The 25,339-nt window shown below is 44.5% G+C and overlaps 1 protein-coding gene across 2 annotated transcripts in view; it reads right to left on the bottom strand.

The window, feature by feature from the left end:
• Window positions 1–25,339, bottom strand: part of LOC138261681 (D-serine dehydratase-like) — a 496,726-nt gene that overhangs the window by 398,821 nt on the left and 72,566 nt on the right. For both annotated transcript variants that reach the window (XM_069210927.1, XM_069210928.1), the window contains exons 3-4: window positions 5,165–5,445; window positions 111–291 (exon numbers count right to left, since the gene is read on the bottom strand). In XM_069210927.1, coding sequence (XP_069067028.1) covers window positions 111–291; window positions 5,165–5,445 — 462 coding nt within the window. The remainder of the gene's footprint in view (window positions 1–110; window positions 292–5,164; window positions 5,446–25,339) is intronic.

The following is a 25,339-nucleotide window of genomic DNA, read 5'->3' as shown; positions in this document are numbered from 1 at the left end:
GGAACTCTTTTACAGAGTCAGTGGTAATAATGAAAATCTAGCACGAGTCCAGTCCCATCAAACCTATGTTGGACAATCCCTTTTGTAGTTCAACTGGATTAAGTACTGACCTGTTCGCAAACTGCAGGACAGCTGCTGTGGTCGCCTGCGCTACAGCCTGGATTTCCTGCACACCGGTACAGCTATAGGTGTTCCCGCAGTGTGCGTATACTCCTGCTAGCTCTGTCTCCTCAAGATGGCTAATCGCCTTCGCCAGTTCCAAGGCGGCTGGATCAGTATGCACAACACCAGCTGGAAGACAAGACATGCATTTGAGAAGTTGTTCATAAAAGAGCAAATCGGGTCAAAAGTGCTTGCAAGATTTACTAAGCTAATTTTATTGTGAAACAATTTTACTAGGATACACAGCAGGGTTCTTCAGTCCCCCAATAAACAATGCCACGTGGGCTGAAGAAAGTCTGGCTCACTGGAAACTGGTAAGTTCTGGATGCTGCACGAGTTCTAGTGGCTAAACAGTCCCCTGTGGAATGAAGAACCCCGATCTAATCCCAGCTTCCCCAAATAATGCAGGAAATTGCTCGACCCAGGTATCAAAATCCAGTCGGAATTTGAAGATATGCGGAGTGAATATCAAGGAGTCCGAGTTATATGTAACAGATTTCACTGGAGAATATTTGAATGTTAGTTAATCTTTTCAAAAGCTGACTGGATTTTGCTATTTGGTAATTCGTCAAACCTAGCGCGGTTGTAAAATGCAGGGAAAAAACACATTATCTTCTTGTGTCTGTTCTGAGGATCTTATGAAGGCCCCTGAAAGGATCGCATCTTAAAAAATATGACGGTATGCTGGAGTGGACTGAAGAAAAATGTTAACGGCACAATAACAAAACAATGGATGAAGAGGGCTGACAGAAAGTTACTTTAAATATATTGTACATATAACTTTAGTAAAATCCATAGGTTTAGACTAACACCAAACCTAAAAATGTGGTTTTGTTAAATAGGTTTCAGACCAGTCCATGGACTGAATATACACTTTTGCCACTCTCATTCTTAGAGTGGGCCCAAAAAATGTTAGACAACTAAACTCTTTCTGGCTGTACAAGCCATAGTTTGGGCTCACAGAAACAAAACAAAGAAAGTATAAATGCAGGGGGTGCATGGCACAACGTATGGTCAAAGGCCATAATAGGTGCCTAGAAACAAAAAGGACTAGGTGCAGGCTTTGCCCTGCATTTAAAACAAACAGAAGGTGATGGGAGGAATGCTGGCAATAAGTCTAACCACTGGCAATTGCTCGGGTCAGCATTCCTACTGTTCTTTTGCCCACCAGGTCACATCAGTTTGGATCCAGCCTTTTGCTAATTGGTTTTGAGCCTCCTCCAATAGGAAGAGTCCAACCAAAAATGGTAAGCCGGGTCCACCTGAACTAGAATACAAGAACTTAAGACCAGATTTTGCCGGGATTGGGGCCCTTCAGTCAAGTGTAGCATTGGTTCCAGTCACACAGTGAGCATGGGACCCATGTGTGGGCATGCACTTAGGTTGTTACATCAAAATGTGATGGGAGAAATGCTTGGAATAAATCTAACCACTGGCCCGGTTTATACTCTGGGCATGGATTGTGAAAGGATGCTTTCTAAAAACAGGGTGTTCCACTCCTACTGATCCTTGTCACAGGCCATGCCATGCAGGTACTGTACTATGGGTATGCTTTCTGTGCACAGCAAATGGGTACTTTTTTCAAAGGGGATGGTTACAGGCCATACTGCCCACTAAGTACACGCGTTATCACTACCACAATATATTCCAGTCTCTGGGAGGGTATAAGGAGGGACTTTGGCTGACTGATTAAAAATTCAAACTCCTGGGGGGGGTTTACTGCCCAGGTAGTGTTCCTCAGGACTTTCTTCTGAGAGGGAGCCTGGATAGGCAGATCTTCCAGGTAGGGATGGACTTTACCCTGAAAATGAAGGAGCCACCGGGGCTTACACTTTTGTAAAAACCTGAGAAGTCTTCAGACTAAACGGAAGCACCCAGAACTGCCAGTGGTGGCACCCTATTCTAAATATTAGGAATCTGAGGCCAGAGCTAAAGGGATGTGAAGGTATGCATCCTATAAAGTAGAACTTCATCAGAAAATCCCCAGGATAAATCAGGTGAATGGTCGGTTGAACCATAGTCATCCTGTAGTGTTTAGTCAGAATGAATCAGTTCAAGAATTGAAGGTCTGTGATCATTTGCTATTCTCCTGAGAATTCCAGACAAGGAATACTCTTAAATAACAGCTGTAATCTCTTTCCCTACAGGGGATCCTGACTCTGGCTCTCTCGAGTATCAGTAAGAAAACATTGTCCGTCAAGGCCACCTTCTTTACTTTCGCCAAAGGACATGGGGTTTGAACAAAGTCTTGTTTCTGAAAATCCGGAGAAACATTCAAAACATAGCTGTAGGAGACAAACTTGAAGTACCCAGCTTTTGGTGATCAATTCCCTACACAGCGGAGGAAGACCATTGGCTTAGTCAGGAGGCCTGCTTACCCCCTTGGCCCCCAGACTTCACAGGGAGGTGTGCCAGCAACCTTCAACAGCCCTACAGCATAGGGGCCACAGAAGCAAAACAGGAAAGGATTGCAGAGGAGGAGAAATCTATGGGAGGTTCTCGGACCTTTTAGGAAAAAGGAAAACCGTTTTGCAGTGTTGAATAGGGACACTCGCTGAATGGGACAAGGACGAAGAAGAGAAGAGAATGTCTACTCTATGCCTCTGTGAGTAGTATTTATAAAGCACAAAAGTAAGTCATCAGTGATTTAATCAGTTATGTCATGGTTGTGGTAAGTGCAAAAGGAAGAAGGAAGTTATGGCTGTTCAGCAACATTAAGGCCTAAAGCTATCCTTAGTGCAGCAAGCTCAGGGGTCTTAGGACCCCAAGTACGAAGGCCCACTGCACCCTAATTACGTCTTTCGTTTACTATCCAACAAGGAGTCACAGAGGGCTCAAGTTACTATTAGTTTCCTTGGCACCCTTGCTGTGACATTGACAAAAAAAAATCAACTAGGTACTGATTGCAGTGCTAACACATGTATGAAGTAGTATGCAGGGCAGTGGTCATTAGCTTGCTGATGTTTATTTTCACAGTCTTACATTTTTTTGTCTGGTGGCTGTGTCGATATGTAGATTAACAGATAGAGAAGTTAGTGCTTAAGAAATACAGATACAGATGAAAGTCACTGCTTTAATTCTCTTTTTTTTTTTAAAAAGAAAAACAAATGTAGGAAAAAACCTCTGCTCTGTGTAAAGGGGGCTATACCAGCCACAGAACTGTGGACCGAACCCCATCGCCTGCAGAACCCCATGTAATACCTCAAGTCCACGGTATGGAATGCCTTTTCTAGATCGATGGTGATCACTACCTTGTCCTCACCACGGCCTTCAACCTTGTGTAATATATGTGACAACCGCCGTTGGTTGATTCCTGTGTTCTGTCCTGGTATAATCCCGCACTGGTCCTTGTGCACCAGGTGGGACATGCTCGTTATCATGCAATTGGCAAGCAGCTTACATAGCACCTTCATATCTGAATTGCATGGTAATGGGCCTGTATGCAGATGGATTCACCAGGTCCCCGCCCTGTTTCAAGAGCATGCAGATCACTCCCTCTCTCATGGTCGGGAGGAGTATTCCCTCATCCCGTGCCTCCAGGAACACTTCCAGTGACTTACGCGTTACGGTCGCGGAAAATGCCTGGTAAAAGCCAGCTCCCCCCTTCCAAGTGCTAACGCATCACAGCACCACCAGGTCTGGCCCGATTTCCCCCAAACTCAGAGCTACTTCTAGAGCCTCCACTGTCCCCAGGCTGAATCCTGGGATATCAAGTCTTTCCAGAAATCTCAAGTATCGCTGCGCCTCAACACTCTGATCAGCTGAGCACACTTGATGCAGGTGGCCTTTTTAGATGTTTGCAATATGTCCATCCTCAAGGTGACCCTTCCCTCCCCCCGCCCTGAGGTCAATAAGTGTGCAACGAGAGGGGCCATCTCCCAAGATAGACTTCAAGCTATGAGTTTGCCTGATTTATCATCCTACCACTGCAGCCTCTGTCTACATTGATGTAGTGTATATTGATCTAGTCGGTCACAGATTTCAGCGCTTCACCGCCAGGTAAGGTGTTCGCTATTGTGTACAATGGCCCTATGTGGGCTCTCTGCTTGCGTTTATGCAAGTTCTTCCTCTTCCAGAAGGAGGTCTGACTGCAATTACATGCGTACCCCATATGTTAAACCCATACAAGTACCACTCGACAGTGCCTGTAGACCTACGTGTGGTTGAGCTCCAGTTTCACTAAAAAAAAAGTCGGTGAGTGCATTCGCTGTGGATACTCTATATCTATCGGGATCTGACATGATCTCGACCCCTGATCTGCCCCTCCCCACACAAGCCTGCATCAAACCTGAGTGGTCTGACAAGAATCATGCTAGAGGAGTGATTGAGGTTCTCAAGGCAGGGGATTCCTGCCACCAGAACCTTACCTAGCCGACTATGTGTATTGTGAGTCAGTGAGTGGCACGTGTATGCTGTCCATGTGGGGTGTTGCAGTCTCCAAACATCCTGTAGGTCAAGGCTTTAGCATTACCCCACGAAGAGCATCAGTCATGAGTGGTTTTGTGCCCGTCTGTGATGGGTTCCGGTCCAGGGTGGGGTCCAACTGCGTGTTAAAATCCCCTAGCCACATTATTGGCGAGTCCAGAGTTTGAGTCAGTAGGTCCTGTCTGGTGGTTAAGAACCCCGGGTCATTGGACTTTGGGGTGTAAGTATTCAATAGAGATAGCAGCAGGGTTCCCCCGAGTCACTTCTTTAATTAAATCATTTAGGTTTAGCTTATTGCTGCTAATGATTCAGTCTGTAATGATCCTGTTTTTATTGCGATTACTTTTACAACTAATGAGTCTTCAATAAACTATATTAAAAACAAATATATATGCTAAATTCTTAGGGGCCAATTCACAAAAGTAAGATTTACATGTGTATCTAGGAATAAATCTTTTCATGGATGGAATTCCTAAACTCCTAAAAATAAATAAATAAAAATGTAGAAAGAAAATTGCCTGGCCTCTAGATAACAGCACTGCACGAGCTATCTGATTTTCAGTAAGCAGTGGTGTACCTCTTCCATTTTCACAGTCCACCTTAAGCCAGACCATCCACTGTTTGCCCTTCTCCAGCCTCCTTTTCCTCAGTTGCTCCAGGGCCTCATGGCTGTCCACCAGCACATGAAATGCCTCCAGCCTCTCAGACAACACTGCACACTCCTCCACTTTGTCAAATGGTAGCGGATAAGCATACAGAATGTCGTCGAATCCACCGTCTGCATAGAAGCGGGCCTCCGCCAACGTGGACACCACAATACATCGCCGGGTACCGTTGGTCATCATCTCTCCACATTCTCTAAAACAGAAAATAAGGAACCAGTTAAGAATGAGCCTACAGAGCTGACCCCGCCAATCACTATGAATGGCAAAACATTTTGAAGCTAGCAAAAAGAATAAACCAAAAAAAGTAATGGACAGAATGCTTAACTTAATCTCAGCCACTAGTAATTTTTATGGCACACATTCCTGTTTATTTTTCTGGACCACTGTGCCACTAAAGATAGGGACAAACCGTCCGAAAACCAGCCTTTGCTCAGCCCCAGTCGAACAGTCCTGCCCAGCCAAACCAGCGATGCCAAATCCCTCTGCTTTGAAACAAAAGCAACCACAACATGTTTTGGCTTGTTGGGCATCCTCACTGAGGTGCAGGTTGAGTGCCAAGGACCAGTTAAACATGGGATTCATATCGCGATATACCCATGACACTTAGGGCATCTCGCTGGGAAAAACCGAGAGAAGGATGGAATGCTTAAATTAATCTCGGTCACTAGTGATTACTCTGGGCTGCACTCCTGGCCATTGTTTTTGCTCCCTGTTCCAGTACAGACAGGGACAACACACAGGCGAAGCAGTATTGTATGCACTACAATAGTAACAGTTTACCCGCCCTTCACCTCCAGAGCACCACCAAAACTGATTAGTTGGCTCCCTTTTGTAACGGCAGAGACAAGATAAAAGCAATGGTATGCCCAGTAAAAAAAGTACTAAAGTATTAAAAAAAAAAAAAAAAAAGAGATGGGTGGGATGCTTGAATTAATCTCAGTCAATTGTAATTTCTCAGGCCGCATTCAGCCCATTGTATTTTTTTTGCCCCAGTGCCACCTCAGATTAGACCCAGCCATATGCAAATCCGTCATCTCTGACTGGAACACAAGAAGCCAATAGCTGTTTTATTCCTAATTGGGGGCTCATCGGTTGGGTGCGGCTGGTTCCAGTGGCAAAGTGAGGACAGGTGCCACGTATGGTTACACACATCGCACGTAGGGCTTTGGGCTGAAAACGATGGACTGGATAGTGGACCAAGCGCTTGCCAGTGGCTGAGTTTAATTCATGCATTACATCCATCATGTTATCTTCAAGTAAAAAGTACACACAGCATATCCATCGCACTGCATGAAAAACATCTTCCCTACAACCCCATGCATTTCCGTTTTCCAGTTAAGGATTATGATGTCAAGTCGTAGCAGCATACAGTACTCATAACATCTTTGCAACCCAGACACCTTTTAAGAGTGAGCACTCCAGGACACAATATGACAATAGAAGAGACAGAAACTTCTACAACCAAGCTTCAAAACTTTGGCAAAATCGCCAACTCGACATGGTTCTAGAAGTAATAAAAAAAAATCTTCACTTAACCAAGAACATGCAGCAAGAAACCACATATGGACCAGGAGTGTGACTTTTGTTGAGGCATATTGAGAACTCGAGAAGAGGCAAAATAAAGGCAGCCAATGGATAGGGGCATGACCACCGAATTAAAAGAAGGTGCATTAATGACCAGCAGATGTAGATCCATGCTGATTGAAAATGTTCTCGTCAGCCGTGAAGTAAAAATCGAATGTTTCAAACCAAAGTTTGGTATTTGTGACATTTGTTAGTGCCATGGCATTAACAAATCAAGCTATGCAATTTTATGTGTCCATACCCAGCGGATAGGATGCACATTAATAAACTAAATTTTAGAGTAAAATATTTGTGTACTTATTCCAAAAATTAGCAGAACACAAAATAGATTACAGATGGAAAGGCACTGCACCACCCTCTACCAAGGTATTTCACCTCAGAATCAAGGCTAAAAGAAGATGCAGCTATGCAAGCGGTCAGCCATTAAGCCTGTGAGATGTCTAGTTTAGGATTATGTCATAATCCAAGCATTGAGTTTAGAAGTGATTTTGTCAGCCAAACAATGCTTTTCAAAGACGTTTTTGGTCGCACCTATGCTTCAGCTTGAAGCCACCAATGGAGTGTACTTCGATTTACTAACCATGTGAGTAGATCTTTTAACTTTGTAGACACAGGTTTTCTATTACCTCTGCTTTCTAAGACTACCCACATTCCTTGTTCTCCTTCCACCTTTCTAACAGCACTCAACTGAATATGTAAGTCCTCCTCTTTGATTGCCATCATCTGAAGTTCATTATCCCGCAACTATCATTTCAGTCTGCCACCTTCTCCAGTCCAGCTGTTTGTACTCCAATACGGTCAATAGCAATGAACCTCTATATCCCTCCTCTGCTGAATACATTGAGACCTATCTAAGCAACGCCAACAAGACAAAACCAGAAAAACTGCCTCTCCACTTTCCAAACACAGACAGCTATGAGCTTTGCCAATCTCAACAGCTCTGAAACAAAACTGCTGTCCCGGAGTACAAAACTAACTGTTTCACTTTCCATGCAAAGACAAGTCAACACATCGAATCCCAGGGATAACTTTCTTTAAAGCCATGAAGCTCCTAGCTGCCAAGTTGTCTGACTCCTATATGTGAGATTTCAGTGCTTTGTCCGAATATTTCATTGACCCTTTATAGCAAGTATAACAAAGCACTTATGGTAAGTTTATTCTACCATAGCAGACCCCAACACTTGCAAAAGCGGACCACTTCCTATGAACCCTCAATGGCTGGTGGTCCTGGTGCTTTCAATGCCACACTTAAACAAGCATTAGCAATGCCAGTAGGTGTCACCTTTATTATGCGGGCACTTATATTTTGGTTTTGCTGATGCTTGTTAGCTCTGGATTCCTGTATGGCCAAGCATTTCAACATGGCTGTCCATGACACAGGCAGCCATCCAGGAACGCTTTGTCAAACTACAAGGAAACTAACTGAAAATTGTAGGAAGCTGTATCTTTATATAGAGCACTAAAATGAAGTACACTGTGCAGAGAGTCCAGTGGATCCCCCAAAGGTTTGACAGAGGCAGAAATAGGTCTACTGCTCTTTGTGTGGTAGTGTGGGTGAGCAGTTAGGCTTATCAAGGAGTCGTGTAAAGCATTTATTGTACTCCCAGACAATAAATGAGACACTCCAGGAATAAATTTGAGACTAATTTAGAAGAATAACAGTTGCTTTTACATATGCTTTGAACCAAATAACTTCACTATAAAAGGTAAGCAATTTTTAAATTAAAAATACTTTGCTGTTTCAGTACAATTTTCAGAGTCTTCAATGTTAACCTATAAGACGAAAACAAGAATGCAGTTTTACCAGTAAGTACACGACTTACAACCCCAGTCTTCAAGGTTTTAGACTAGCACCTGGCAAGGTTCAGGTTGGTACCAAGTGTGCACCCATAGGGGTATGGGGGCAGCTGTGTGCAGAGGTCAAAGTCAGAGTTGGTGCCGAATGCTAATCAATAGAGACTTGGGGGGGGGGGGGGGGGGTTGGGAAGAAGACATGCTGCTGCCAGATAAGTGCAAGTGGTGTCAGAGGTTGGTCTCTGGGGGTTGAGGCAAGCACCAGGGGAGGGGAGGGGGTGGGCACAAAGCAGCACCATACTTACACCCTCAGCAGCTTGGGGAGGTCGGGTGCAGAGTGCCAACACTGTCAGGCGCCCAATGCTATCAAATAGAGACAGAGGGTATCTGCTGAAGCCCTGCTTACAGGTGAGTAAAGCGGGGTCAGGGGTCGGTCTCGTGGAGCTGAGGTGAGTAAAAAGGGGGGTCACAAGTCAGCACCAAAATTACACCCTCAGTGGCACAGGGGCAGCCAGTTGCAGAGTGCCAACACAGTGTCAGGCACACAATGTTATTCAATGGAGGAGATCACTTTCAGAAACAGGCTGTAGGCTCTGGCCAGGAGGCCGGTAGAGGTCAACCCACAGCTGCCCAAGTAAGCTGAGTTGCCAGGGGTCGTAGGAACACCGATGGTCCAGCTCCCTAAGGCCCAGGGGCTATGGGTGCAGGGGTTTCTTTTGCAATCGGAAACAACTCACCAGGCAGGTCGCTGCTGGAGGGCAGGAGGGTATGGGGGTCCTTGGATTCAGGCATCGTTGTGGAGTCCGACAGGGGTCAGCCCAAGGTGGACTCTTGCTCAGAAGTGCTGGGGAGCCTTCACTGGACTGGTGGGACACTTAGACTCGAAGTTGGGAGTGTCAGATGCAGAGGTGGTTCCTGGGGGCGGTTTTGTGGTTCCTCAGGCAGATGTCTTCTTTAGAGATGGTTTCTCTTGAACAGGTCCACTGTCCACGGAGTTCTTGGACTTTATCGAAGGCAAGTAGTTCTCCCAAGGGTTTGGAGGTCGCTGGGCTGCAAGACCGGTCGTCTTCTGGGTGCAGGTTCTTTGAAGGCTGCAGACAGGCTGGTAGGGCTGGGGCCAAGCCAATTGTCGTCTTCAGTCTTCTCTGCTGGGTGACTTCTCTGTTGTCCGGCTCTTTTTAGGTTAAGAGGAATCTGATTCTAGGGTTCAGGGGTGCCACCTAAATACTGAATTTAAGGTCATTACAGGGAGTGCCAGGTGGTAGCCAATGGGTTAGTCACCTTTAGGGTGACTACACCCTTACCATGACTACTTCCTTTGGAAAGTGGAGATAACCCTAACCCTATTGGCCTAATTCCCTCCACACAAGATGGAGGAATTTAAAAAGTAGCATCCACTTCAGCTCGTCCAACGTGGGGGTGGGACTGGCATGAAGTGGGAACTCCTCCTAATTTAACTAATTTCCCACCAAATGCCTTTGATGCTCCCTACCCTGGAATGTCCATCCCACCTGGGAGAGGAGGTCACACCTTGCCCAGAGCAGACCTTTGTTCTGAGCCCTCAAGAGAATTAGTTCTCACCTCAGGAGAGCGGAACTCTGTCTAAGGTGGCTGTACTGGTTTTGACCAGTCAATGCTAGGAATTAGTAAGTTTTCTGGGGCACCTCTAAGGTGCTCTCTGAGTGCATGCATTTATAAATCTATCACTGGATTCAGTGGGGCTTCATTAATACACCAAACATCCTTATTGTCAGTGAAGCCATCATGTAGCTTGGGAACTCGTAATGACCAGCGTCCAGCAAATGTACTTAGCATGGCTTCACTGCTCACTTACTATGTCTGAGAATCGACAAAGACAGAACAAGGGACTATCTGCTCATGCATGTATGCCCTCACATGCAATATAAAGCACCCTGCCTTTAGGCCTGTTAGAGGGGTAACTTACATATATTGCAGGGGTGGGGTGGAGAACACAAGCTGTGTGCCATGTTGTGTTTTCATTTTAGTTATACACCAAGACTTGGAGCCGGCGAAAGCAGTACTGTGTGCACTCAGTAAAGGGGTCTCCGAGGGTGACACAATTTGTGCTGCAGCCCTCAGGGGCCTTCCTTTAGTACCTCATGCCCTAAGTATCAGGGTTACCATTAACTAGAGACTCATAGTGGTAACTAAAGGTTTGTCAATTGGGAAAACTACTGCGCAGTTTTGGGAAAAGAGATCTGGTACTGGGGACCTGTTTATCAGGGACATTGCACATCAGGGACTGTTTATCAGGGACAGTGCACATTCAGTGGAAATTGCACCAGAAACCAGGCAAAAAGTGGACGGGGTGACCATGTCAAAAGAGGCACTGTCCTACAGATGTCTTCAATTCTTGAAACATACCAGAAATAGATCTGCCGGTTTTACTCGTACTGATCTGCTTTGAAAGTCAGAAGCAACATTCTTCTGACTTTTAAAACATTTGGTGCTCCCACCTTTCACCTGAAAAGGAACCTTGGGCCAGATGTAAGCAAAGTATTTTGCACTCGCAAACAGTGAGAAACGCAAAAATTCCACTGTTTTGCGAATGCAAATAGCCTTTCCAAATTCATGAAAGGCATTGGCAGTCCCATTTTAGGGAATCAATTTTTTGCGATTCCCTAAAATTGCGACTCCAAATAGGGAATCTTAGTCTGCGATTCCCTAAATATGAAATCGCAAATAGGAATTACCCATTTGCGATTTCATAAGCACATGTATCAAGCAGTTCCTAAATGTGAACAGGGCATTTAGGAAATGCTATTACCATCAACTCCAAGATGATCATCTGCAATTTTCAAAAATGCATAAAAATGCATTTTTAAAAGTGCCATGTAGCTCACACATGCCCCTAGGACATGTGTGCACTTCACATGTGCACAATAAAATTTTGTAGTGCCTCAAAGGAGGCCTTAGGCCTTCGGCACCCATGGTTTTGCACTTCCTAATTTGTGATTCCCTAATAAGGAATCGCAAATTAGGAAATGCAAAAACTTCTAAGGGCCTGAAGGCCCATAGGAACGAATGGAGTTGCATTTCTTATTAGCGATTCCCTAATAGCGATTGTGACTGTGGGAATCACTATTTTCTTACATACCATTTTGCATTTCTTAAATAGAGATTTATTAAAATTACCTATTTAAGAAATGCAAATCAGTACTTTGATACATCTGGCCCCAAATGCAGGCCACAGAGAAAATAGGAACCAGTGCCACAAGGCCCATAGTTGATCACTGCACTGGGCTATTACTTTTCCTAAACAAAAGTGTTCAGAGGTAAGTGTAAAAAACATTTTCCATGCTAATAAAAAGCAGTATGCTTTTCCCTGACCAAATGTATTTTATGATGGCATGGCTTCTCTGCAGGCAGACACATGGGAGAATTCAGGCACCAACAGAGGTGAAAAATATTGTGCTGATGGCGCTTCAAGTTCATCTCAGTAAGGGAGGCTAGAGGGTACTAGGTAGAGCTAACTTATGTATGTTATACTGAGTAGGAAGGTTTGAGTTCTTGCTGACCTCTTCCTATCCTTACCTTCTTTCACTCAGTAACTCTAAAGCAGGCCAAGATTCACGGAAACCACAAGGCAACATATCAATGCACTGGTCTTGTACTTTTGAACTCTCACTCAGTGAGAGTCAGTTACCAAGGAATGAGGGTGTCACGCACTAAAGGAAGAATATCATATCATCCAGGGGTGTGGAATTTAATAAACTATCTACTTGTCCATGGAAAAGGTTGCTTCCTAAGTCTACTTGTCTTGTGAAAAAATCCATTAGTTCCATTGAGGCCATGTAGTGCGATGACAAATTATGGCAGCAATCTCATAATGTAAGAGTTCTGACAATAGCCTCTCTGACTATGCCACAGCGAAAACTATAGTAGGGCTTGAATGCTAGCAATTTTAAGCCCTACAACAGCAATTTCCTTATTTGCCACCTTTCCACATCTATCTCTCTTTCTGCTGGCTTTACTGTGAGTGATATCATTCTGCTCTTTCAAAAGGCGCAAGTAGTTTTGTTGAGGGCTGGGAACTACTATAGCAATGTGAGCTTTTTGAGACCAAAAAGCTTTTTTTCGCTTTTTGTCAATGTTTGTTACAATGGTGAGGGCCTTACAGCTTCCATAACAATAAAGTGTTACAAAAGCCATTTCAAAACAAGGCATGCATTGACAAAACCAAAAGATTGACAACCAATGTTGGATCAGTTGGCTTTACCAGTGCTTGTTTATTTTCATGTTTCTCATAATCTTGTTGAAAATGTTTACACTGATTTTCCATTATGAATATTTTTTGTAAATAGTAGCATGCATCAACACATTTTACTTAATGATGCTTCAAAGAAATGGTATCTAAAGTTTCACAGTAATTTAGCAAAACGTTTTTGTGCTTGCATTTTTTTCTAGACATTTCATTCTGAAAGCAAAGAATCAGTCTTGCTTACAAGTTTCTGCAAACACTTGCATCTAATCAGAGCATTCTGGGAGCGTTCAACGTAGCCTTCACATTGTTAAACTATTCAAACATGTACACTTTTTTATTTTTTATTTAGTGGAACCAGTGTCAGTGGTGTGACCTTAAAGCGTTTATTTAGAGCGTTCCCCCTAGTAATAAAGGCTTTGCATTAATGAACCATAAATACAAGTTTGAAGAGCATTAATATATGGATACACATTAACTTAACTGTAGACAGTTTCCTTCTCTGTAAACTGGCAGCCAAAGGGTTTGTGTTGCAGGGGGTGGCCCTACTTGTCCCAAGGACAAAATAACCATGAAAACCTGTTATCCTTGACCCCAAACAATATGCCCTGGGCATCAGGCTATAGGAATTCCACACCCCTGCAGTATCACATGCCCCAATGCCATTCTGCTATGGGGTAGCACTGTGCTCGATTTCAGAAGAAAATTAGCAGTAGCACCATTAACATACTAAAAAAACCTGCTGTATATGGCGAGGAATAGGCAGGGATCAGAAGGGAAGGAAGCAGATGGGGTAGATACTTACAGGCACGATTTACAGGGTGTAAGAATCCTGACCTCCGTACAATTTGGAATAACAGTTTCACAGGGCTACTATTTCAAAACACGCATTTGTAATGCAATAGGTCTCTCATTTGCTTGAATTAGATCTATTGGTGTTGTAAATGCATAACTGGGCTTTTCCTGCCACATAAATTGGTCAACTCTACCACATAATCTGGTTCTCTGCCATATAATTCCATTGGCCCTGCATACAATTAAAAGACTTCCATTTACCTTATTGCCATTATTTATTATATTTATAATATTATTTTGTGCCCCCCCCATCCTGGGTCAGAAATTACCCAGACAGAAAGAGCACGTTGTGCTGACCATTTAGATGAAGGTCCCATTGTTCTAGGACCACAACAGGGTGAGTTCTGGGCAAAAATGTTTTGTAAAAGGAATTCCCCGTAATCATTATCGGGCGAGTTTCAGAGTGCAGTGAATATTGCAGTATATTGACGGTACTGCTCAGAACAGCCCCTAGAGGGCACCACGCAAAAAAACTGTAAATCCTGACATTCTGATCCGCTTCATCTCAGATGTACATGCAAATGGGGTCATCATCAAACACTTTGAATCTTTGCACGGCCACCCCAACGAAGAAGAGGGGTTCCAGTCCGGGCAGCCTCTTTTTAAGCCCCCAACAGTGCCCTTGGGGCATGTTAGGGAGAAATGTAAAAAATGCAGTAGCCCCCATTGGGACAAAGTTTACTGCCCCCTATTTCCGCTTCCGCCCTGTGCCGGGGCGTCGGAAGGTGAGATCCCCATGAGGGGAGACCACTTCCAGTCCCCCTCCTTTGTTTGCGCACCTCGTTTCGGCGTGCTTTTACTGGAGTGCCTCAGTGGGGTTTCCGCTCCGGACCCTCAAGCTCCCTTCAGCTGCGGGCCTTCACCCAGACGCTAGACATAAAAGAATTTTGCTTGTAAGTCACGCAACAAACTGACAATAAGTATTTTAGAGTGGCAGCTGGCCTCGTGCTCACGGAGACTGGGGTCTGCCAGTGTTCTGCCATGCGCAATGGGACACTCCTCCCTGGTCCTCTACAAGATGTATGCATATTCTCCCCCCCCCCCAAATCAGCGACTTAACTCAGTGCAAAGTACAGGGAGGGGAGCAGTGTACACACTGAGCAGTAAATAAACTGCAGTAACTCCTAGCTGCTGCTCCCTCACTGTGACAGCTCTCCCTTCTTAAAGGAACACACTGCCCCAAGGACAGACAACAAATGAAAAGTGTTTTGATTTCAGCGCTGCTTCCTCTTGCTGGAATTGTGTTTTAACAATTAGTTAATGTACTTAAGGGGACAGACTTCTTTTCCCTGCAATCTCCCAGCCTTAATTTACTTTCATGTTTAAACTGCATCCTTAGCTCAGTTTACCCAGTTGCATGCTTACCATACTAGCCCTGGCTGTTAGGAAAGTATTTGGCCCCTGGGTTGGTATAGGTGCCATGCTGTGTGTGGCTTGTACCCTGTCAGCAGCTGAATCACTGCTCTTCTCTGCTGTAGGTGCAAGGTCTGTCATCTAGACTTCTTAAAAGAGCTTTGAGGGACAAAACAAGTCGTGTCCCCTATCAGGGAATCTGAGGTGTTGTAACATGAACTTTTATAGCTGCACACGTTTATCAGTGAGTGTGGAAAAATTTAACATAGTTTTCGCTGCAAGCAAAGAGCTCCACTCACCAATAGGTGCAGTAATTGTTCTTATGTGCTTACACATAGAATTGATTTTCCTGCTGCTTCGATACTTTTATTGCATTCATTTGTTTTCTGAGGATTATATTGCTCAGATCACTTAAGCATCCTTGCTCCCTCTCATAGACATGTATACATAATTTAGAGGTGGGAGAGCCAACAGATTAACGGGGAGAGCAAAGCCAAGGGACTGACTCAGATCTTGTAGCCCGTGTACGAGCCGAGCCCTGAAAATGTTTGCTATGTAAATCATAGACCAAACATGTAAAATATGATAAAGTCTTCAAAATTCAAAAGTTCATTTCCTTAACCTATGGAAGCTTTGGCATTAATATGTCATATTATAGCACTACACTGAGAAGCACTTGTTTGTAATATTAAAAAAAGATGCAAAGTATTTTAACATGACCCCATGAACATGTACATCTGAGATGAAGTGGATCAGAATGCCAGGATTTACTGGAAGCATTAGGGGTTCTGCTGGCGGAGAACAAAACCACAGGACCAACTTCTAAGTTAATTTTCCTAAGCATTGAGCTGGACTCTGAAGCAGGAACATCCAACATCCCCCAAGATAAAATACAGGACCTAGTAAAAGACATTAGGGGGTTGCTGGGCAAGCAAAAGGCCACGCTAGGAGAGCTGCAAGAATGGATTGGAAAATTGAATTTTGCAGCAAGAGTCATCCCAGCAGGAAAGGTTTTTGCCAGACGAATTTCTCACATGACCAGAGGGCTAGAGAAAAAAAGACCACCATGTCAGGTTGAACGCATGGGTGAAACAGGATTTAATGACCTGGCTGACATTCTTAGCAGATTTTAATGGCACTTTAATATGGAGAGATGGCTGGGTATCGGCAAAGCATATTGAATTATACACCGACGCAGCAGGCAGCTTAGGGTTCTGGCTGTATTAAAAGATAAATGGTGCACTAAAAAGTGGCCACAGGCTTGGGCAGCATTGGGTCTCACAAAGAACATCACGTTCTTGGAACTATTCCCCATTGTAGTAGCATTAACTATCTGGCAAGAGCAGCTAAAGGACATGAATCTCACACTGTGGTCTGATAACCATGCGGTGGTACATACAATCAATAAGTGGGCATCACAGTGTGCAACAGTGTTAAAATCGAGATACATAGAAAAATACAACTAGCAAGCAACCTCAGAGCTAAGCACGTGCAAGGCGCACTCAACACTAAGGCAGATCCGCTCTCTCGATTCCAGATGGAGAGATTCAGGAGCAGAACGGGATATGACACCATACCCCCTCAGCCTGTGGGGGCTGGTAGAGGGGACTTGTCAATACTAATAGAACACGCCCTAGCGTCAAAGACAGCAAGACGCCATGCGGCATACGTGACAACAGTACAAAAGGACACACGTCTGAGGGATTATAGGAACCACGACGATGCACAAAAAGCGGTGGAAGAATTCATAAAATGGGCTTTCTCAGAAAAAATCTAAGTCGTGGGCGCAAGCGCATCTAACCACAGTGCCGCATTTTAGCAAGTTAATAACAGGCAGAGATCCCACCAACTCCCATTACATAAGGGCAGCGATGAAGGGGTGGCGCAGGCTAGAAAGGTCCTGTAAGGACCAGCAGCACCCAACTGAATTCAGCACGCTAAAGCAGCTGGTGGGGGTGCTAAACAACCTATGCCTGAACAATTTTGAAAGCACTATTCAAAGCGGCCTTCACATTGCCATTTTTTGGGGCATTTAGGGTAAGTGAGCTAGTGGCTCCTTCCAAAGCAGGGAACTCTGGCACGTGCATACAGAGACAAGATGTACAGATAGGCCAAAGGCACATGCAGATGCTGCTAAGGAGATCCAAAACCGACCAATTGGGAAAAGGGGTGAAAGTGGAACTCAGGTGTCTGGAGGACCGCAAAGTATGCCCAGTGTGCAGCATGCCGAAGTTTTTAGAGATGAGGCTGGAGGGGCACGGGCGCTTTTCAAAAATGAGAATGGGAAATTCAATTTAAGGCAGTGCTCAAAAGGGCACTGACCAGGGCAGGGCTCACGGTATGCAAATTTGGCACCCACTCATTCCGGATAGGGGCGGCAACATCAGCGGCACAACACGGCATGTCAGCGGCAGGCATAAAAGCAATTGGTAGGTGGAGCTCAAACACCTACAAAGGCTACATAAGAAGGCAACAGAGAAACAACCAGGAATAGTAACCCTCCTGTTGCCCCCGACCCCCCCTCCCCATAGCGGGGGTCGGACAAGCGAGAACCTCACTGTCCCCTTCCATATACAGGTGCAGAGCATAGAACGGCATGGGTGATTATTCACTCCTTTGTGCAGAGAACCCGAGATTGGTGGGATTCAAGAGGTTCCACGAAGGAGCAATGCCCGAAACAGACAGGGGTAGAATGGTTCGGTTTCACAGGCATGAAATGGGAGCACCTCCAAGACAAACTAGGGGAGCTCATAGCCACGCAGCACGAGGGGCCCGATGTGGTAATAATACATCTAGGGGGGGCAACGACCCTAGCCCAGCTAGGTAAGAGAGGCCTACTAGAAAGCATCAGGGGGAACCTCACGATGGCTGCAAGGCAGCTGCACAACACAATGCTGATCTGGTCAGAAATCATCCCCAAACTGAAGTGGAGGGGGTCAATTTCAGCAGGGGCATTAGACAAATCAAGGGAAAAGCTAAACGTGTCAGTGAAACAATGTTGCGTCCAAAATGGCTGGGAAAGCATCAGACACGGGCTAATCAACTTGAAGACACCAGAATACTTTGCAGAAGATGGGAAACACCTGTCTTCCCTAGGGACAGAGGTGTTTTGGAAAAACTTATGGGCAGCACTGCAGCTAGCAGGCTGCGAATAGATGGATCACAACAGGGGAGCCACCTATTCAGCGGAAACCCAAAGGCAGCATGGCAGAAAAGGAGAGCGAAAGAACAACGAAGGCCACACCCAACACAGCAGGGAGGTAGGGCTCCTTACCTTGGGATACCTCACGGCACGGTAAGGCAGTCGGGGGAGGTACACGAAACACGGCACTCGCTGCCCGGTTCCACCAGAGAGCTAGATACAAGAACTAAACAAGGTAGCAAGTTAAGCCTAAAAGGGAATGAGTACCCTCCTACATAGAAAAGGAATAACACCAACGCCAAGGGGCAAGATACGCAGAGGACTAAACGCAAGAGTGATTTGTGGCAAATTGATTAATGGGCATGTGACATGCAGCTATTCAGAAGTTTATGGGGGGTTGTTAAGATGCAAAGTGTATTATGACAAAGCGTAACAATGTAAGCATAAACCCATGGGCTTTCAACCTCATGGACAATAACGTGATTTATGAAACTCATGACCCCAATTGCATGTACATCTGAGATGACAGAATGATTTATGGCCCTCATAAAAGCAGGGTAAACATGCTGTAAATCAACATTGAACTATGGCCAACATTTCCCTAACCAAGAAATAGAGTCATGTACTACTTATATGTTACGTGAATGGGCCGTCTGGAGGGGTTTATGTTAGCTCTCTCAGAGCCGGGCTCCTGGCTTGGTCTTTGCATTTTCTGACTCGCTCACCTTTGCAGCGCCTAAGTTGGTATAAAATGACATGAGGCACAAAGCATTGATTGATGTTGGCACTGTAGGCAGCAGTGGCGAGAACAGAACTGTGCTGTAAGTATAGCGGGCCAAGGGCATTGTTGGGAAACACTTACTGGAAGTGAAAGGGGCCTGGCTCCCCCATCTGGTGTGTGTCCGTGGAGTGCGCAGGGTGGGCAACAGCACAGACGTGGGGAGCCGAGCCTGATAGCCCCACAGAAAGGCATCCATGTGCCAGCAAGCACAAACACCTCGAAGGAGAGAGGGACACAGAATACCAAGCTGCTAATCTGCTGGAGTGGGAGCAGGGGCACGAAGAAAGTAGCTCACATTGTGCACGCATTAGAGTGCCAAAGCAGATGAAAGGTTGTAAAAGTACCATACGTCTCATGTTTTCTTTTTCATGTTTATTAATGCAACAGCAAGTTCCCTTAATGGCAGTAAATTACACACTGCTAATATGACCTATTAGTCTGAATGCATCACCGAAAAACAAAGCGCAGGCAGCCACAAAGCGGAGACAGCCGCATGGGAAGTGCACACATTTGGAAAAGTTGTGGCTACCACGTTCGTTTCCACAAGAAAAAAGGCAACATACTGAAAACCCGAACTGCAGCAAATGAAAGAAATAGTGCATGAAAGTAACTTAAATGGCCAGAAGCAAAATAAGACATGTAACAGGGCCAGTCACATGGGAGGGAACAACACGCCAAAAGGAGAGACAAACAGCAATGACTGACCACTAAAAAGAAAGGAATTTCAAAAGACACATGAAGGAATGATTGAAAAGAGCTGGATGTGGTAAAAGCCCACAGTTCTAAAGCAGCATGTCTCGAAGGAGAGATAAAAACAAGGCTCATATTACATATAGGGGGCACTGACTTACAGGGACAGTCAGCCCTAATACAATGAATGCACAACCCCCAGGGCAGCTGTGAACAGGAAGGAGTCAGTGAAATACAGAGCAGCAGCTTCAATGTCACTGCATGTTTCTCTGTGCTACATGAGTGCCAGCACAGGTGTCTGTGGCGCAGTCTATAATATCATAGCACCCCAAGGTCCAGAAAAGAAGGCTATGCCTGTTGTGAAGGCCTTGTATAAATTACAGCCTGCATCATAGATTCCCTGGGATGTTGCATCAGCCCTCTTCCAGTTATCTGGAAATGCGAATGGTTCAAGTCAGCACAGGATGGTAGCCTTTTGTTAAAGTTAATTATGCGTGTTTTAACCAGGAAAGCGTCATCCTTGCCACCCTCTTATTCTATACCATATTCTCCTCTATTTCTACTGCAATTGCTTCCTGCTGAATGGCTTTTCTATGTCTAAGTCGTTTAACTGTGCTGAGAGGAGGCTACTTATCTATTTAATGTACCACTACCAGCACTGCCACTTTCAACACTGTATTGCTGTTTTGAAAAGCAGAAAGGAAAATCTCCATCTGAGAGCAAGAAGTGACCACTTGATTTTATATGGGAAATGCATCAATTAAAATGCAGTACTGTGATGCATTAATTTTAAGCAATACAACACAACCTGTGCTTCAGCAGAAGCAACATTATAGTGATGAACCCACTCAGGCATTGGCTTGATGAATGTATGGGCACAGACTTCAAAAGAAATGGGCACACATTTCACAAACGTGGACATTTGTATTTATTTACCACTGTGTCTGAAACAAGAAATGTTGGAAAGGCTACAGAGACTACAGAACTTAGGGCCAGATGTACCATCACGGCCCATTGCGATTCGGTAATAGCGATTTTAAAGAAATCGCTATTACCAACTCGCAAAGGGCCATGTATCACATTTGCGAATCGGTAATAGCGAATTCTTAAAAATCGCAAATGCTATTACCGAATCGCAAATTGCGATACCGGCCCCATTCGCAGCTATGGGCCTCTTGGCCCATAGCTGCAAATATTTAGCATTTCCAAAATTGCGATTTCTGAACCAGAAATCGCAATTTTGGAAATGCAAAAGGCCAGGGTGCTCCTGCACCCCAAAATTTTTTTTTTCAACATGTAAGGTACACACATGCCAAAAGGGCATGTGTGCTTTACATGTTTAATTTAAAAATGCAGTTTAACTGCATTTTTAAATTTTGCACCAGGTTACCACCTGGTTGCAAAGCATGGTATTTTGCAAGTGCAAAATGCCATTTTTGGAAAAATCGCAATTTGCGATTTTTTCCAGAATAGCCTTGCGACCTGGAAATTGCGAATCGCAAATTGGGACTCGCAATTTCCAGGTCGCAACGCAAGAAATCGCTATTTTAGCGGGGCCACTGCCTGCTCTGAAAAAATATTTTTGCTACCATTCACAAAGGGGAAGGGGTCCCATGGGACCCCTTCCCGTTTGCGAATGGGTTAGCACCAATTTGAAATTGGTGCTAACTGCGATTGTTTTGTGACCGCATTCACGGGCACAAAACAATCTTACATCCCACTGCAACACGCAATTAGGAACGGAGTGCCCCTTCCTAATTGCGACTCACAAACCTATCATGCGATTCGGTAAATAGATTACCGAATTGCAAAATAGGGTCTGCACATACCAAAATGTTTTTTTCATATCACAAACTGCCAGATGCTGTGAATCGGGCCGTTTGCAACAAGAAAAATGGTACGTACATCTGGCCCTAAATCGCCAACTTCTCAATTTTTGCACTTTTCTAATGTCAGTGGGACAGGCGTTTGAATAATAAATGTTATCAGCTCCTAATAGTTCCGTTCTCCCCAGCGTTTCAAACACTGAAGTTACAACATTACATTTGACCACACTCCCTGCAAAGTTAGTACCAGAGGTGGATGAGCCAGCAAACTAACAGGGAGAGCAGAGACAAGTCAATGGTCTGGCTCAGATCTTTCCGTTTGTGCACGAGGCAACCTCTACAAATATTTGCTATATAAATCATATAACAGCGATGACGTAACGTATAATAGTCTCTTCAAAATTCAAAAATGTGTATTTCTTTAACATGCAGAAGATTTGACATTAAAAAGGCACATTGTAGGACATCGTAGCACTGCACTAAGAAGAACTTCTAACTAACAGTCTGAACGCACATATTTGAAGGTGCTTTCTTAGGTGACAGTGAAAGATTTGATGAATGTTAGACCTGGCATCCTTGGCGTGGTCTCCCCTGTCTTTTTGCCTCTGCTTCCTGTATTTTTTGACTATGTGTTGAACTTCATTTTTGCTGGTTTTTGGTACTCTGGGCACTTTACCACTGCTGACCAGTTCTAAAGTGCAAGTGCTCCCTGTGTAAATTGTAATTATGATTGGCATATTTGATTTACTAGTACGTGTCTAGTAAAGTGCTCTAGAAGTGTCCAGGGCCTGTAAATCAAATGCTATTAGTGGGCCTGCAGCACTGATTGTGCCACCCACTTGAGTAGCCCTGTAAACATGTCCCAGACCCGCCATTGTACTGTGGGTGTGCAGGCTTGCACTGCCAATTCGATCTGCCAAGTGTACACATTTGCCAGGCACAAACCTTCCCTTTTACAGCATGTAAGTCACCCCGAAAGTAGGCCCACGGCATCCCCATGGGCAGGGTGAAGTGTATTTAAAAGGTAGGACAAGTACTAATGTGTTTTTATATGTCCTGGTAGTGAAATACTGCTACTTTCGGTTTTCACTATTGCAAGGCCTATGTCTCCCATACGTTAACATGGGGATTGCTTTTAAATTACTTTTAAGTGCAGTTTCCCATTGGGAGCAGACAGAGATGTGGAGTTTGGGGTCTCTGAACTCACAATTTAAAAATACATCTTTTGGTAAAGTTGGTTTTTAGATTGTCTGTTTGAAAATGTCACGGATAATGGGCAATTTCTTGCTTAACCATTCTGTACCTCTGCCTGCCTGTGGAATCCACATCTGGGTCACATTGACAGTCAGGCTGTTTGTGAATTCACTATAGACAGTGACACAAAGGGAGCTGAGGTGTGTTCTGCATTTCCTGATGGGTCACCCTGGGCTGGAGTAGAGGGAGGAGCCTAAACATGCACTTGAATAGTGCTGTGCTTGCCCTTACACAATGCAGTCACCAACCCCCTGGAATGTATCTGGGATAGGGCAAGGAAGAGGCAGGGTCTTGTGCACTACAAACACTTTCCTTTGAAATTTGCCTACTTCAAAGGGAAAAATGAGTATAAGTATTGCACTGATGACCCAACACATTTAGAACACTTCGGGATCATGAGAAACTTCTGTCAAGGAGAAAAGCTGAAGAGCTGGAGGAAGAGTACTGTCCCTTTGCTGTGTGTGCTTTGCTGGGTTGGCCTGCAGTTGCTGCTTCTGCTTTAAAGAGGACAAAGACTGGATTTTGCTGTTTACCCCACTTGTGAAGCTTCTTCAAGGGCTTGGACTGAGCTTGCCTCCTGTTAAGAAATCTCAGGGACATCAAAAACTTCACCTATCAGCCTCTGGGTTTGCTTGCTGTGGACCCTAACTCACCAGGTGGTACCTATTCCAGCTTCCAGGCCCTTGGGAGTGAAAGCTGGCCTAAAAACAAGAAGAACCAGGTGCGCCAACTCCAGGACTGACGCTGCTGCCTGACTCCGCGACGCTGCCTGCACCCAAAGCTGGAGTGCGAAGACCGCAACTGACTCTGCTGGCCCGACACAGCCCCACTGACGTCCCATGACTTTGTGAGTCCCAAGTGTCATATCAGTGACATTCGTGACACCCAACTCCACCACGGCACCTGCAGCCCTGTGGCTTCACCGCGACCCTGAGAGGTAGCCCACCGCATCTTGACTCACCGGATTCATCAACTCTGCCGGAGCAGCAGGGACCAACGGCTTGAACCAACGCCACATCACTTCCCCTGCTCTGCCGTAAGGAACCAACACCGCATTGGATTGAGCGACGCCTCACCTCCCTGACTCCGTGCACCGGCTTGTGTCCTTATTACCAAAGATACTGTACCTGGGAGTCCATGTGACTCCGTGACCGGCGCCAGTGGCGTCAGATTGTTGGGAACTACTCCATCACGAAGCTGTGATAGCACCAAATTGAAGCTTTTGTGTTTGTAAGCGCTACATTGAAGATTGATCTTTGAAAATTTGTATCCTTGTTTGTGTATGTTGTATTTTTGTCGTTTTGGTCTTGTTTTACTCAGATAAATATTGACTTTGTTTCTAAACTGGTGTTGAGTGCTTTTGTGGTGTTTTCACTGTGTTACTATGTGTCTTTGTACAAAACCTTACACATTGCCTCTGAGATAAGCATGACTGCTTGTGCCAAGCTACCAAGGGGGTGAGCAGGGATTATCCTAGGTGTGTATCCCTGTTACCCTGACTAGAGTGAGGGTCCCTGCTTGGAAGGAGTGCAAACTGACAACTAAAGACCCCATTTCTAACAATGGAATAAAATATTTGCCTAAGATCATATAATTAAAGCTGAGAAGCAGCAAATTATCCAGGTTTTTGGTTTCACTTTGTACAAATTAACCAGTAAATGTTTTTTTTTTAAAATACAGCTCATATCTGACCCAAAGGTATTGGAACTCTTTATATGACCACCACTTACTTTACACAAGATAAAACGCATTGTATATTGGCATGGGAAGATTATGTTATTGGTCCAGAATCGCAGGATGTTGAGCCAACGCTGAGACTCGAATCTGGTTCCCCATTTGGCAGCTCTGAGCTTAACTCCACATCCTGAGAAGTTCGAGAGTGGTGGGCAGAAGCCACGTGAAAGCTCAGCTCGTTATGGGCTCAAGGTTCCAACAAGAACTTGAGCTGAGCCAGAGTCAAGCTCTATTTAGCACTTTCCCAAAGTATGTTGAACTGCAGAGTAGTACATGTTCCCAATGTTTGTGGAATTGGAGTTAGAACAGTAACTTATAACACCCCCACCCATCAACATTTGCACTTTCCTCAATACATGGGGCTGTGAATAGATTAGTAAATTAAGTGCAAAAATTGGGAAGCTCTAAAGCATGTTAGTTGTCAACTACATTACATTGTAAGATCAAGTTATATTCTTATATTGTGTCATTAGAGCCCTGAAGAAGTATTCTAGAAGAAACACTTGTTGGCTGTATTAATTATGTTTATTACATATATGGAAAACCATCCTGTTATGTTGTAAAATCTCAGCTGCAATAATGAAGTTCATTGCATACGTGGAACCCAATGCCTTTGTGTTGTAAAATCCCAAGACATACTCTTTTTTGTTTGTAAAACAATCATTTGTCTATTGTCATAATGATTATATTTGTTGTACCTTGGCTCACTCCATATAGATATAATATTACTGGTGTGAAAAAAATACTAAAAGCGCTATTGCCTATTGATATCAAAACCACTTTCTACGTTTTTTATTTAAAATATATATCTTATTTTTCATTTGTGCAAGTAGTGTGCTCCAGACAATTTTG

The sequence above is a fragment of the Pleurodeles waltl genome, chromosome 10 (assembly GCF_031143425.1).
Source record: "Pleurodeles waltl isolate 20211129_DDA chromosome 10, aPleWal1.hap1.20221129, whole genome shotgun sequence".
Taxonomy (NCBI): domain Eukaryota; kingdom Metazoa; phylum Chordata; class Amphibia; order Caudata; family Salamandridae; genus Pleurodeles; species Pleurodeles waltl.
This window is presented reverse-complemented; position numbering and strand designations above follow the sequence as displayed.